Source organism: Erythrolamprus reginae, chromosome 4 (assembly GCF_031021105.1).
Source record: "Erythrolamprus reginae isolate rEryReg1 chromosome 4, rEryReg1.hap1, whole genome shotgun sequence".
NCBI lineage: Eukaryota > Metazoa > Chordata > Lepidosauria > Squamata > Dipsadidae > Erythrolamprus > Erythrolamprus reginae.
This window is the reverse complement of record NC_091953.1, coordinates 22,246,626-22,262,912: the sequence shown is the minus strand read 5'-3', so window position 1 is coordinate 22,262,912 and position 16,287 is coordinate 22,246,626. Positions and strand designations below refer to the sequence as shown.

Genomic DNA, 16,287 nt, shown 5'->3' with positions numbered 1-16,287 from the left:
GGGACTGATTAGGGGACTGGAGGCTAAAAAATTTGAAGAACGGTATTGCAGGAACTGGGTATGTCTGGTTTAATGAAAAGAAGACTTAGGAGAAACATAATAACAGTGTTCCAATATTTCAGGGGTTACCATAAAGAAGAGGGAGTCAGGTTATTCTCCAAAGCACCTGAGGGTAAGACTAGAAGCAATGGCTGAAGCTAATCAAGGAGAGAAGCAACTTAGAACTAAGGAGAAGATTTCTGACAGTTAGAACAATTGATCAGTGGAACGGCTTGCTTCCAGAAGTTGTGAATGCTCCAAACCGGAAGTTTTTAAGAAGATGTTGGATAACCGTTTGTGTGAAGTAGTGTAGGGTCTACTGTCCAAGCAGGGGGTTGGACTAGAAGCCTACAAGGTCCCTTCCAACTCTGTTGTTATTATATTATATTATATTATATTATATTATATTATATTATATTATATTATATTATATTATATTATATTATATTATTCCCCAAAATCGATTTTATGCACAATGAAAAGTAAACTTGACTTGGAACTTGGAACTTTTAAATCTGGCTTGGTTACATAAGACTGTCTCTTTCCTTCCTTCCCTCTCTCCGTCTTTGTGTGTGTGTGTGTGTGTATGTGTTTGAAAGAAATAAAGAACATCATTTATACATATATGTATCTTTCTGATGTTAATCCACTCATTGTGTTATTCTCCACAGGAAAAAGTATAATGCCAAGCAGTGTGAGCCGAAGGCCAAGTTTCGAAGGATCCACTGAAACTTTTTCACCTTATCACCAGATACCTAACCCAGCCTACGAAGGCACTGGTTTTGGTGCTGAATCTGCTAATGTTCTCAGTGATGTCCCCAGGCCCTATATAGACTATTTGCTTTCTGCTTCTCAGTCTGCAACTATGAATGCCCCTGTACAAAGGCCACCATGCTTAAGCTCCCACAACGCTCCCGGCAATCTTCAACAGAAAGCCTACACGACTAACATGGATTCCTCAGTCATCAACTATCCAGTGGCTGGTCATAGTAACCAAGCTTTGCAATTGCAGGGTACCCATGGCTCAAACAGTCCGCATTATGGCAGGCAGCCTGTGATGGTGCAGAGTGAGAGTCTTGGATATGGAATTCAGCGGAGCCATTCTTTTCAAAACAAAATGCAACAAGAAGGAGGGTATCCGAGCCTCCCTAACAAAGCAGCTGTTGCAACTAACAATTCTGGCCATGGGTTCCAGCAGGCACCGGCTGGCCTATATATGCCACATTCCCATCACAAGCAGCCGATCCCAAGTTCTCATCCAATTCACATAATGACTAGAGGGCCCCCGTTTAGTAATGAATTTTCAGACAGCCCACCCCAGGGTCTCTTAACCCCGTCTAGAAATAGCCTGAACATGGACCTCTATGATCTGAACAACTCTCAGATCCAACAGTGGCAAACCACCTCTTCCTCTTCCTCCTCCTCTTCCTCCCGCCGTGATTCGCTACAGAGCCAAGCATTGGAAGCCTCTCCGCGGCAACACGTACCCTTCAGGCCCGAGGCCTGTGTCCCCAGCAGAACGAATTCTTTTAACAACCACCAGCCACAAATGAGGCAGACCGCTTCAGGCAAAACAGAGGCCTCCATTCCTTCCCCAAATACCATCACAGCTGTCACAGCTGCTCATATTCTCCAACCGGTGAAGAGCACAAGAGTGATGAGGCCTGAGCCTCAGACTGCGGTAGGCCCTGCGCATCCCGGTTGGTTACCTGCGCAGTCTTCAGCATTAGACAATCTAGGAATGATGGAGCAGCACCCCCTTCCTGTCGGAGGAGCAAACGCCTATCAGTTAGAGGTTGATTATAGCAATCAGGAACTCAGGTATCCTCCACCACCATATCCCAAACATTTGCTGCTACCCAACAGTTCAGAGCAGTTTGACATGAACTGTTTACGTCCAGGAATGGAGCAAACCCTTCGGAGGATCCCAAGCTCCTCGAGCAACAAATCTGAGGAAAACGGAGAAAGGAACGACAAAATCAAGACGGCTAAATCGGAAAAAGCGGGCAAGGACAAAAAGCAAATACAGACCTCCCCAGTGCCAGTACGGAAGAATGGCAAAGATGAAGAGAAGAGAGAATCCCGAATCAAGAGCTACTCACCGTTTGCCTTTAAATTCTACATGGAGCAGCATGTGGAGAATGTTATAAAGACCTATCAGCAGAAAATGAATCGCCGTCTGCAGCTAGAACAGGAAATGGCTAAGGTGATTTTTTTGGGGTGGGTGGGAAAGTGGGTAGGTTGTACAGTGGTACCTCTACTTACAAACTTAATTCGTTCTGTGACCAGGTTCTTAAGTAGAAAAGTTTATAAGAAGAAGCAATTTTTCACATAGGAATCAATGTAAAAGCAAATAATGCCTGCGATTGGGGAAACCACAGGGAGGGTGGAGGCCCTGTTTCCTCCCAGGAGATTCCTAGAGAGGCCCCACAGAGGATTCTCCCCACCTTTTCCGGCCCTGTTTCTTCCCAGGAGATTCCTAGAGAGGCCTCACGGAGGCTTTTCACTGCCTTTTCCGGCCCTGTTTCTTCCCAGGAGATTCCTAGAGAGGCCTCACGGAGGCTTCTCTGTGCCTTCTCTGGTCCTGTTTCCTTCCAGGAGATTCCTAGAGAGGACCCATGGAGTTTTCTCCCTGCCTTTTCTGGCCCTGTTTCCTCCCAGGAGATTTCTAGAGAGGCCCCACAGAGGCTTCTCCCCACCTTTTCCGGCCCTGTTTCCTCCCAGGAGATTCCTAGAGAGGCCTCACGGAGGCTTTTCACTGCCTTTTCTGGCCCTGTTTCCTCCCAGGAGATTCCTAGAGAGGCCTCACGGAGGCTTTTCACTGCCTTTTCCGGCCCTGTTTCCTCCCAGGAGATTCCTAGAGTGGCCCCACGGAGGCTTCTCCCTGCCTTTTCTGGTTACAGTTTTGGAGGCTCGGGTTTGTAAATGGAAAATGGTTCTTGAGAAGAGGCAAAAAAAAAAATCTTGAACACCTGGTTCTTCTTTACAAAAGTTTGTAAGTACTGTAGAGGCGTTTGTAGGTAGAGGGACCACTGTATCTGATTTTGTAAATCTTGTTGTGTTAGGACTTTCCACGTACACATAAATCATACACAACAGGGCTGCATCTAAAGAAAAGTTAAGTTTATAGCAATAGTAATAGCAATAGCATTTAGACTTATATACAGCCCTCTCTAAGCGCTTTACAGAGAGTAAGCATATCGCCCCCAACAATCTGGGTCTTCATTTTACTTATCTTGGAAGGATGGAAGGCCGAGTCAATTCTGAGCCTACTGAAATTCAATCTGCCAAACTGTTGGCAGCTGGTGATCAGCAGATGTAGTTTGTAGTGCTGTACTCTAACCACTGCACCACCGAGGCACGGTCTGTCTCTTTTCTACATACAGCAGCATTTTGTCTAAAAGGTCAAAAGGACATCATTTTTCCATTCCTTTAACATGAAAATATAAAACTGGGTATAAAGTTTTCCTCCAGCATAATTTAAGTGCTATTCTGGCGACAGTCCCTGCCATTTTCTTGGCAAGATTGTGGAATTGATTTGCCATTGTCGGCTTCTAGAGCACGATTGGACCAAGATCACCCTGGGGGCTTGGTGCCCAAGGTAAAAACTAGAACTCTCCATCTCCTAGTTTCTAGCCTGATGCTCTAACCACTATACCAAAATGATCTTAAAAAGTCAATTCTGAGACTTATGCTGAATATGCCCCTCCCCTGATATCTAATGTACAGTGATCCCCCGGGTATTGCGCTCCCGATGATTGCGAAACGGCTATATGGCGATTTTTTTAACCCGGAAGTAAAAACACCATCTGCGCATGCGCGCCCTTTTTTTCTATGGGCACGCATGCGTAGATGGCGCCGGGCAGATCAGCTGCTGGGCGGCTTCCCTGGGTCTTCCCCTGTTCGCCGCTCGCCCGCCCTTCGCCCGGCCACCCGCCGTTCGCCCGCCGTTCGCCCGCCCTTCGCCCGGCTCGCCCGCCCTTCGCCGCTCGCCCGCCCTTCGCCCGGCCACCCGCCCTTTGCTCGCTGCTCGCTGCTCGCCCGGCCACCCGGGTTCGTTTGGCTTCGGGACATGCCGGCGGCGACGTTTTAAAACAGCCGCGCGGTTTACCAACTGAGTCCTGAAGTCAAAGGCGAACTTCGGGACTCAGTTGGTAAACCGCGCGGCTGTTTTAAAACGTCGCCACCGGCATGTCCCGAAGCCAAACGAACCCGGGTGGCCGGGCGAGCAGTGAGCCCGCCCTTCGCCCGGCCACCCGCCGTTCGCTCGCTGCTCGCCCGGCCACCCGGGTTCGTTTGGCTTCGGGACATGCCGGCGGCGATGTTTTAAAACAGCCGCGCGGTTTACCAACTGAGTCCCGAAGTCAAAGGCGAACTTCGGGACTCAGTTGGTAAACCGCGCGGCTGTTTTAAAACGTCGCCGCCGGCATGTCCCGAAGCCAAACGAACCCGGGTGGCCGGGCGAGCAGCGAGCCCGCCCTTCGCCCGGCCACCCGCCGTTCGCTCACTGCTCGCCCGGCCACCCGGGTTCGTTTGACTTCAGGACATGCCGGCGGCGACGTTTTAAAACAGCCACGCGGTTTACCAACTGAGTCCTGAAGTCAAAGGCGAACGTGGGCGTGGGCGACGGGGAAACCCCAATCTTCGTCTCCTCGCTGCTGGGAAGGAAAAACACCATCTGCGCATGCGCAGATGGTGTTTTTACTTCCGCAGCGCTACTTCGCGAAAACCCGCTCGTTGCGGGGGGTCCTGGAACGGAACCCTCGCAGTGATCGGGGGATCACTGTAATCCATGTAAAGGTCCTTCTTGGAAGACTTTGGACTGTCCAGGCCAGGGGTATGAGTTGTCTCTTCTATGACTTGTGGACTTCAACTCCCAGAATTCCTGAACCAATCATGCTAGCTCAGGAATTCTGGGAGTTTATTTATTTATTTATTCGATTTTTATGCTGCCCTCCTCCTTAGACTCAGGTTGGCTTACAACATGTTAGCAATAGCACTTTTTAACAGAGCCAGCACATTGCCCCCACAATCTAAGTTCTCATTTTACCCACCTCGGAAGGATGGAAGGCTGAGTCAACCTTGAGCCGGTGATGAGATTTGAACCGCTGACCCTCAGATCTACATTGAAGCTTCAGTGGCCTGCAGTACAGCACTCTACCTGCTGCGCCACCCCGGCTCTACATGTTGTAGAGTCCACATGTCATAGAAGAGTCAACTTTGCCTACCACTGGCCCAGGCAGAAGCCTGGCTTATTTAGGCAGTAAACCCGAAAATAAATCTATCTGTGCAGTATTTAAATATTTAGAGACTCCACCCCTAACCTGATACCCTCCAAATTAGGGGAAACTAGCTTAGAACTGAGGATGGGACAAAAAAGTTGATTGACTGTAATTTAGATTTCCAGTATTTATTCATTCATTCATTCATTCATTCATTCATTCATTCATTCATTCATTCATTCATTCATTCAATTTTTATGCTGCCCTTCTCCTTAGATTCAGGGTGGCTTACAACATGTTAGCAATAGCACTTTTTAACAGAGCCAGCATATTGCCCCCACAATCCGGGTCCTCATTTTACCCACCTCGGAAGGAGGGAAGGCTGAGTCAACCTTGAGCCGGTGGTGAGATCTGAACTGCTGACCTGCAGATCTACAGTCAGCTTCAGTGGCCTGCAGTACAGCACTCTACCTGCTGCGCCACCCCGGTATAAAACCAAAGGTGGGCTCCTAAGGTGGAACGGTGACGTGTGCTCGCTCTCATGGCTCTGAGTGCTAGCGGAGACCAGTACAATTCTGCTACTGCACCTGTGCAGGTAGCAGAATTGCACGCAGAGACGCACCTGCGGAAGCAAAAAACCACACCAAAACACAGGCGCACCTGCATCTCCGTGCATGATTCTACTACCTGCACAGGTGCAGTAGCAGAATTGCACTGGACTCCGCTAGCGCTCAGAGCCACGGGGGCGAGCACACATCACCGTTCCACTTTAGCAGCTCACCTCTGACTATAACTAACACACTTGTGTAGGTTTCTGATAATTGTTGCCATGATACTGACTATTTTGCTTCTTTCTCCCCGCTCTCTTCCCCACCAAGGCTGGTCTTTGCGAAGCAGAGCAAGAGCAGATGAGAAAAATTCTCTACCAAAAGGAATCGAACTATAACAGGCTGAAAAGAGCTAAAATGGATAAATCGATGTTTGTAAAAATCAAGACGCTAGGCATCGGTGCTTTTGGGGAAGTCTGCCTGGCTTGCAAAGTGGACACTCACGCTCTGTACGCCATGAAGACCCTGAGGAAGAAAGATGTGCTCAGCCGTAATCAGGTGGCTCACGTCAAAGCCGAAAGGGACATCCTTGCAGAAGCAGACAACGAATGGGTGGTCAAGCTCTACTACTCCTTCCAAGATAAGGACAGCCTGTACTTTGTGATGGACTACATCCCAGGAGGAGACATGATGAGCCTGTTGATCCGAATGGAAGTCTTCCCGGAAAAGCTAGCTCGGTTTTACATTGCTGAGCTCACTTTAGCCATAGAAAGTGTCCACAAAATGGGATTTATCCATAGGGACATCAAACCAGATAATATCCTGATCGATCTGGACGGACACATCAAACTGACTGACTTTGGCCTCTGTACTGGATTCAGGTGGACACACAACTCAAAATACTATCAGAAAGGTAGGGTGCTTATATATTTCTAAAAAGGAATAATATCTAATAATGCTAGGTTTTGACAATTTATTATTATTATTATTATTATTATTATTATTATTATTTATTTATTTATTAGATTTGTATGCCGCCCCTCTCCGTAGACTCGGGGCGGCTTACAGCAATGATAAAAACAATATACAGTGATCCCCCGATCATTGCGAGGGTTCCGTTCCAGGCCCCCTAGCAATGATCGAGTTTTCGCGAAGTAGTGCTGCGGAAGTAAAAACACCATCTGCGCATGCGCAAATGGTGTTTTTACTCCCGCAGCGCTAGCGAGGAGCCGAAGATTGAGGTTCCTGTTTTAAAACGTCGCCGCCGGCATGGGCGGCTTGCCAGCACCCCCCCGAACCCCCAACCCGGGTTTGGGGGGCTGCTAGGAAGCCGCCCATGCCGGCGGCGACGTTTTAAAACAGCCGCGCAGCTTTCCAATGAGTCCCGAAGACAAACGTCACACTTCTGCGTTTGTCTTCGGGACTCATTGGAAAGCCGCGCGGCTGTTTTAAAACGTCGCCGGCGGCATGGGCGGCTTGCCAGCACCCCCCCGAACCCGGGTGGCCGGGCGAGCAGCGAGCGAACGGTGGGTGGCCGGGCGAAGGGCGGGCGAGCGGCGAAGGGCGGGCGAGCGGGTGCTGGGGAGGGCTTCTCGCCCTCCCGCCAGCAAGAGGGGGAGCGAACGGCGTGGGCAGGCTGTGGACAAGCCGTTTGCTCGGGCCACTTCCCAGCTGACTACTCAGCTGGGAAGCGGCCCGAGCGAACGGCGTGGGCGGGAGAAGGGCGGGCGAGCCGCGGGCGCGCGGGCAGGCAGGCTGCGGACAAGCCGTTTGCTCGGGCCGCTTCCCAGCTGAGTACTCAGCTGGGAAGCGGCCCGAGTGAACGGCGTGGGCGGGAGAAGGGCGCGCGAGCCGCGGGCGCGCGGGCAGGCAGGCTACGGACAAGCCGTTCGCTCCGGCCGCTTCCCAGCTGAGTACTCAGCTGGGAAGCGGCCTGAGCGAACGGCGTGGGCGGGAGAAGGGTGGGCGAACCGCGGGCGCGCGGGCAGGCAGGCTGCGGACAAGCCGTTCGCTCGGGCCGCTTCCCAGCTGAGTACTCAGCTGGGAAGCGGCCCGAGCGAAGCGGCAGCAGCGAGGAGTTTGCGTGGGCGGTGGGGAAACTCCTCGCTGATGCCCGCCAAGAGGGGGAAGACCTAGGGAAGCCGCCCAGCAGCTGATCTGCCCGGCGCCATCTACGCATGCGTGCCCATAGAAAAAAAGGGCGTGCATGCGCAGATGGTGTTTTTACTTCCGGGTTCAAAAATCGCAAATTAGCCGTTTCGCAATCATCGGGAGCGCAATACCCGGGGGATCACTGTAATGACAAATCTAATAGTTAGAATCTAAAATAACAATAATACATTTAAAAAGTCTAAAAAACAAGAAACCCCAATATATAAAATACATACATACAGTCATATACACAAAAAATTGCATAGGCAGGGGGAGATGTTTTCAGTTCCCCCACGCTTGACGACAGAGGTGGGTTTTAAGGAGTTTACAAAAGGCAAGAAGTGTGGGGGCAGTTCTAATCTCTGGAGGGAGCTGATTCCAGAGGGTCGGAGCCACCACAGAGAAGGCTCTTCCTCTGGGTCCCGCCAAACGACATTGTTTAGTTGACAGGACCCGGAGGAGACCAACTTTGTGAGACCTAACCAGTCGCTGGGATTCGTGCGGCAGAAGACGGTCTCGTAGATACCCTGGCCCGATGCCATGAAGGGCTTTATAGGTGATGACCAACACTTTGAATTGTGACTGGAAACTGATCGGCAACCAATGCAATAACAGTAATGCAGTAACCAATTTGGTTACTAAATTGTCACTTTGCAGAGTATAAGAACCAGATTTCTGTTTTATAAATTTACAGTCTAAACATGTAGCCCAAAAAAGAAGAGGGGTTGGGTGCAAGGTTATATAGTAGACCTACCATATTTTTTGGTATTTAGAACACACTGGAGTATAATATGCACCTAGATTTCAGAGGTGTTACTAAATTTCAACCATCTAGTCTTTGGCATAAGTATCTATTTCTGGGCATACTTGATGTTCCAGAGATTATTTTCAATAAAAGGCTGAAAAGCTTTCTTATGGTTTATAATATTTGTGGAAAACTCTTTTTTAATAAATTACCCACAGAAAAATGTTAATACAAAAATGAATTACCATATTTTTGGAGTATAAGACACAGCTTAGTTTTAGGGGAGGAAAATAGGGGAAAGAATCTGCTTACGTGTTATTCATCTGGCTAGTATCCTTAGTTTGGTCAGCTTCAGCACATTATTTTATCCCCTGGTTAGGGCTTTAAAAAAACCTTATTCAGAGAGAGTAACTATGAAAGAGCTGGCAAACCAGTAAGACTGGGAACATTGTTAGCACCTGGTTAGGGCTGAAAGAAACATTTGGAGCAAGTTACCGCAATGAAAAAAATCCTGCAAATACCTAGGGCTTGGAAAACATTCTTCTCAAAGAACAACAATGAAAGAACCTGCAAGGTAAGAGCTGGGAAGATTGTTAGCACCTAGTGAGAACTGGGAAAAAAAGCTTCGGAAAAAAAAAAGGATAAGTACAAAGTATAAGACGCACCTATTCAGCCTATTTTAGGGAGGGGAAAGGTGCATCTTATCTCCGAAAAATACGGTACATTCTTTGTATCTTGAATATTGTATTCATTTTGAATAATGTCCCTTTTTGTTTTGTAACTTGGGAATGTTTGTATGGATCTTTGGTTGTAATCTGCTTTTTCCCCTTCTTCATCTTTTGAAAGGGAGTCACATCAGGCAGGATAGCATGGAGCCAAGTGATCTTTGGGACGATGTGTCTAATTGTAGATGTGGAGACAGGCTAAAGACCTTGGAGCAGAGAGCTAAAAAGCAACATCAGAGATGCTTAGCCCATTCCTTAGTTGGCACTCCCAACTATATTGCACCAGAAGTTCTTCTACGTAAAGGTAGATGGTTTTTATCTTTGTCTAGAAAGACATTGTCACTTTGAGATCCTACTTTTCTTGTTTGTGCTATTTAATATAATATGTATTGGCAGTTCTGTGTTAGCAAAAACTTCAGAAGAGAAGGATTTAGGGGTAGTGATTTCTAACAGTCTCAATGGGTGAGCAGTGTGGTCGGGCGGTAAGAAAAGCAAGTAGGATGCTTGGCTGCATAGCTAGAGGTATAACAAGCAGGAAGAGGGAGATTGTGATCCCGCTATATAGAGCGCTGGTGAGACCACATTTGAAATACTGTGTTCAGTTCTGGAGACCTCACCTACAAAAAGATATTGACAAAATTGAACGGGTCCAAAGACGGGCTACAAGAATGGTGGAAGGTCTTAAGCATAAAACGTATCAGGAAAGACTTAATGAACTCAATCTGTATAGTCTGCAGGACAGAAGGAAAAGGGGGGACATGATCAAAACATTAAATATATTAAAGGGTTAAATAAGGTTCAGGAGGGAAGTGTTTTTAATAAGAAACTGAACACAAGAACAAGGGGACACAATCTGAAGTTAGTTGGGGGAAAGATCAAAAGCAACATGAGAAAATATTATTTTACTGAAAGAGTAGTAGATCCTTGGAACAAACTTCCAGCAGACGTGGTTGGTAAATCCACAGTAACTGAATTTAAACATGCCTGGGATAAACATATATCCATCCTAAGATAAAATGTAAAAAATAGTATAAGGGCAGACTAGATGGACCATGAGGTCTTTTTCTGCCGTCAGTCTTCTATGTTTCTAATATCACCTTAAATCCAACTATTTATTAATTAAACTGTTGTTTACCATATGAAAGTGTGAATATGTCATCCATATCTAGATAAACTCTTACAACTGTGGAATGTTCAGCTTTTCTTATAACAAAGATAGAATTACAGAAAATCCATAACTGACTTTCAGATCTAGACAATATCCATGAAAACAGACTTGGCTAGAACAATTTTTACAACATATATTGGGTGAAACAGATGACCACATTCAGGATAGGTGAAATTTAATGAAGAATACAATGCTTCGTATGTTTTCTTAGCTTTACAAGTTCAGCGAATAAAATAAGCTGAATATTCTTGAATGCACATTTTGCTTGCATTAATGGGTTCTAAATGAACCGTTTCAGTTATTTCATTTTTTTAGATTAAAAGATTTAATAACCCTACATATAATGGGATATAGTTATACATTGTGGTGGTAGTGGCGATGATGATGGTGATAATCATGATCTTTAAATCTAGCACAAAGCAATGAAAACACATTTTTCTGCTTACCTTTCAGGATATACTCAGCTTTGTGATTGGTGGAGTGTTGGTGTAATTCTCTTTGAGATGTTAGTGGGGCAGCCTCCATTTTTGGCATCAACTCCTACAGAAACTCAGCTAAAGGTATATTCACTTATTGTTACATTTATTTATATTTATGGTGTATGTGTGTGTGTGTAATGGTTAATACTACCATACATTAAAATCATCTGAGAAAGAACCAGTAAATCAATAGATTATTACAATCGTATGTCATTACTATAGGACACAAACCAAATAAAGCCCTTCAAAGTAAATCAAGTAGTAGTCCAAGAAAAAAGAATAGGGGTCATCTACAACGTAGAATGTAAGGATTGTAACAGCCACCATGTAGGTCAGATAGAAGATTAGCAGAATGTATCCATGAACCAATTAGCAGTCAGAAGACCAATTAGCTGTCAGAAGACACAATGAAAACTCCTTAATCTCTCAGTACATGAACAGACTCAACTCTGGTTTCAGCTTGGAAATTCTGAATATACCAGACCAAGTTAATCCAAAACCCTTAAAGATTTCCTGAAAGTTTGGCATTCAGACAAATCAGCCATCAGTAGACGTATAGATATAAACTATATTTACACACCATTCAAAACACAATAAAAACCTAAAAGGAAACAAAATGGTCAAAATACATTGTCCCTAGCAGCCGATACTCCGATAAGAGTAAGAAACAGAAAATAAATACCCCAATCAAGGTACCACTAATGAAAAAAACCCCTGCATCTCCACCAATCCTGGCAGGACAAACTAACTGTGCATACAGTAGACAGGGAGCAAACTTCATACTAGCACTGAAGGTGTTTTCTAGTTGGGTAATGAAACATCAGCAAGCAAACAACCAAGCTCTGAGAGCATCAAAGACTCCACAGTTTAACTCTCATCTACATATTTGTATTCTTTCCTATTGATTATTATATAAGTGTGTTGTCCATGGACAAAGTTAAAACTCTCCTCTTTTTCATGCAAACACATATGTTCTGCCTGACTGGCTCGGCACTGCGTAATAGTCCAATGAAAAGAAATCAAACACACACGTGCTCTGCTAATCAGCAAACTTGTATTAGATAAACAAAAATAGCTTACTCAAAAAACAGTTCTGAATGTCCGAAAACAATGCAAGGCTTACTTCAGCCGCATACAAAAAACACAGGGAAAAACAAACAAAGACAACCTGGAATGAGCAAAGACGTTTCAGGAGTCCTTTTGAATCTTTGAAGCAAACAGCAAGTCCCAGAGTTTTCACCTTCCACTTGTCTGAAAAAGCTGGGTTGAAAACTCCCAACGGCACAGAAACTTCGAAGCAGGAACCACAAAACAACACAGATAAACAGCCATTTCATTTATTGGATTTGTATGCCGCCCTTCTCCGTAAACTCGGGGCGGCTAACAACAGTAATAAAAAAAGTATATAACAATCCAATATTAAAACAGTTAAAAACCCTTATTATAAAACCAAACATACATACAGACATACCATGCATAAAATTGTAAAGGCCTAGGGGGAAAGAGTATCTCAGTTCCCCCATGCCTGGCGGCAGAGGTGGGTTTTAAGAAGCTTACGAAAGGCAAGGAGAGTGGAGGCAATTCTAATCTCCGGGGGGAGTTGGTTCCAGAGGGCCGGGGCCGCCACAGAGAAGGCTCTTCTCCTGGGTCCCGCCAAGCGACATTGTTTAGTTGACGGGACCCGGAGAAGACCCACTCTGTGGGACCCAACTGGTCGCTGGGATTCGTGCAGCAGATATATATATACATACCATAAAGCAAAAGACAGAATTGTCATAGAGTACAATGAGTATCAAACACCTGGCAGAGTTATTTTGCATGTGGATTGCCTTGCCCTTCATGCAAATTGATGTTCAACTTTAACTATATTCTTCTGGTTTTTTAGGTGATAAACTGGGAGAATACTCTGCACATTCCCTCTCAGATTAAGCTCAGCCCCGAAGCTAGCGACCTTATCACAAAACTCTGTTGCTCGGCTGAAGAGAGACTCGGGAGAAACGGAGCAGATGATATTAAGGCTCACACGTTCTTTGACTCCATAGACTTCTCCACTGATATCCGCAGACAGCCAGCGCCTTATGTCCCAAAGATCAGCCATCCAATGGACACTTCCAATTTTGATCCAGTCGAGGAAGAGGGGCCTTGGGATGACTCCAGTGAAGACAATGCCAGGGCGTGGGACACTCAGGCCTCATCTAACGGCAAACATACAGAACATGCCTTCTACGAGTTCACTTTCCGAAGGTTTTTTGATGACAACGGTTACCCATTCAGATATCCAAAGCCTTCTGGGCTAGATATAAGCCAGTCTAAGAATCCTGATATAGAAAACAAAGATGGGCTGGATCAGAATGGAGCCTGTCAACCTGTATATGTGTAAATGACTGTACAGAATCCTAAAACAAAACTTTATTCATAAATTTAGCGTCTTCCTTACGTAGTTCTCAGTTGGGATCAGTTCCAGTTCAGGATCATGCAAGTCAAAAGAAAGACTTGAAAAGAAGGTTCTAAATGCTACTAGCCGTTTCAAATTTTAGGCCATATAGAACTGTAAATAACTTTGTTGAAGAGTGCACTTGAAATCCAGATTTCAGTGTAGTTTCTAAGGCCTGATGCGTTACATTCTTAACCAACTTTTTCTTATCTGCTGTTGCATTTACATGCTTCTATGGCATTGTGCTATTTTTTTATTTTAAGTGAGCAAAGAGCACTTACTTTTGTTTATAGCAGGGTTTTTTTTCCTACTAAATTATAGGAATTAACTTTGACAAATCATGCTGCTGTTCTTCTTTTTCTCATTTGTTAAAAAATTGGATCCATCGCACTTATGTCACGTTTTAGGAAAATGCATAAGATCGAAGAACATATGATTAAAAGTGTCTGTGCAATAATATTTAGTCAGAGGGAAAAAATGTATTACGTCTAATGTCCTAAATTTTACCAGTGCCATTTTTGTATTCAGATCCTAACCTTTGTGTGTATTTTTTTTTTCCACATTTCAAAATTCTGACACGATTGTTGAAGCTGCTTTATTTCCCTTTTTGAAAAATATGTTGGAATTTAGTATAATCGTAGTCTGAGCAAGTGGCAGTCAGGATGTAATATCAGTGATTGGTGTGTGGAGAGTTTATGCATGACTTGTGTTATTTTGTTTTTCTGTTTTGAAACAACCTTTTTCTTGCCATTCACAGGCAGGTCCTGTGCATCTATTTTTACTGAAGATCTTTAACTTCGGACCTTCAATAGGTGTGCTGATAAAGTATTGTGTGGATGGTTTTTCTATTATGATTGTGTGCTCTCTATTATATGTTTGTGAGACAAATGTCAAAACTCTAACTCATGTAGGGATTGATAGTGTGTGTATAAGGAGAAGGAGAGTTTGGTTTGATCAGATGTCTAATTTCATAGGATATTTAGCCTCCTATAAAAGGATAAATAGCAAAACATAGCTTTCAAGATCACTTTGTGATCAAAATCTATGGCCCATCTACCTAGCACAATGCACAGTATTCAGTGTGTTTGTAAGATGCCATATAGTATTCATGAATATTATCATTTAGTATCTGTATGCAGAAATATATAATGAGAATGTTCAGTTCTCTGTGCCTTAAAATTGAATCAGGAGCCTTATACTCTTTTTTTAAAAAAATTATAGGACTCTTTTAAGCTATAATGCTAAGTGACAATGAATTTCTGGAATGTATTGGACATATAAAGTTGATTTATTGATTCAGATGATTAGGTATAGTGTACTGACTCCGGGCAGTGCAGGGTAATTTAGCAAGCTGGTTATTTAAAACAGGTTTTCCAAGCCCTGTTGTCTAAGACTCTTTTATTGGGTATGCTGGAGATTGGAAATGGGATTCTATCTACAAGGCATATACTTCATCAACAGGTTCTAGTCCTCCTTAAGATGCAATTATTCATTCTTGTGATTACATTTTATGGTGGAAAATCAAAAGTTTGTAGCTTCTCTTAGTCATTTAAGCAAGGGTAAAGAACTTTTTCTTTCAGATGTTGCTAGAATATAATTTCCATGATATCAGTTCCATAGCATTGTCTATAGTGAAGGATGTTGGGTTTTAATGAGTGCCAGCATCTGATTTAAACATATCTGAGACCAGATGAATATTAACAATTTTTGGGTATGTTTTTTTGCTTATCTGTGATGATTTCCTGATCTAGAAACTACATATATGATAAAAGCATGTAGTTGTATTTTGTTTAAACCTACAGCTAAGCACTATGTCACCTATACAAAGAAAATCAGAGATGGTATAATCATATAATGGTTTATCTACGCTACATGAACACACCAATGATGATACTTCCAAGGCTGCTTGGAACTGTGAATTATTATGACCTGTTCTAAGTGGAGAGATTTATCTTAACCAAGTATATACAGAACAAAACCTATTTAAGTGGCAATGATAGTTGTCTTAAGTGAAGTATTGAAATGTTGGTCTTGATTATACCTGGTCCATTATATTGTTATGTATTAAGATAGATCCATCTAATCCTTCATCTCTATCAAAATACAAACATACATTTAAGATATTTTTAAAAATTGTTTAAAATACACGTTTTATTAGCTATGTTAACATAAAGAATACTCAAAATGATAATGGAATGCTAAAGATAATTAAGCCATAAATATCATTGTTTATATTCTATATATGCCTAAATAGATTTTTCTTTCAAATCCTTAATTCAGATTAGTTTAACAATCCTATTTTAAATGACCGATTGCAATAACACTTGAGGGCAATATTCCACTGTGTGTTTGCTTATTTTATGTTTTTAAATCTAAAGCTTCAGTTTTTCCTATGTTATTCCATATGTTATTTCTTAATATTTTAATCTATCATATCCTACCCATTGTCTAGATGATATCTAAAACAACATCTTTAAATCCATCAGACTAAACTAAGCAAAATGATTGTGTATTTGTTTACATTTGTATGAAAGGAGTGTTCTGAGATATGCAGTGCTTGTGTTGTGGTGGTTTATGAAAGATTCAGTATTACTACTTTTTATATAATGCCATTTTTATATTTACATCTATCTGTCATCCTTTTATGTGGTAGGTTCTTCCTCAGGAACTCAGTTTAACTGTTATTTATTTATCATTTGCCTTTTGGAAGCTTCTGCTGGCACAATTTATTATTAAAAAAAAAAGAATCAAACTCCAAGATGTCTCTTTTGGGTTC

General features: G+C 43.6%; 1 protein-coding gene across 1 annotated transcript in view; it reads left to right on the top strand.

The window, feature by feature from the left end:
- The window catches only part of LATS2 (large tumor suppressor kinase 2), an 84,743-nt gene extending 68,474 nt beyond the window's left edge, over positions 1–16,269 (top strand). Inside the window, exons 4-8 of the mRNA XM_070749770.1 lie at positions 711–2,245; positions 6,140–6,722; positions 9,552–9,734; positions 11,052–11,158; positions 12,963–16,269. Coding sequence (XP_070605871.1) covers positions 711–2,245; positions 6,140–6,722; positions 9,552–9,734; positions 11,052–11,158; positions 12,963–13,457 — 2,903 coding nt within the window. The 3' untranslated portion in view covers positions 13,458–16,269. The remainder of the gene's footprint in view (positions 1–710; positions 2,246–6,139; positions 6,723–9,551; positions 9,735–11,051; positions 11,159–12,962) is intronic.
- The last annotated feature ends 18 nt before the right edge of the window (positions 16,270–16,287 follow it).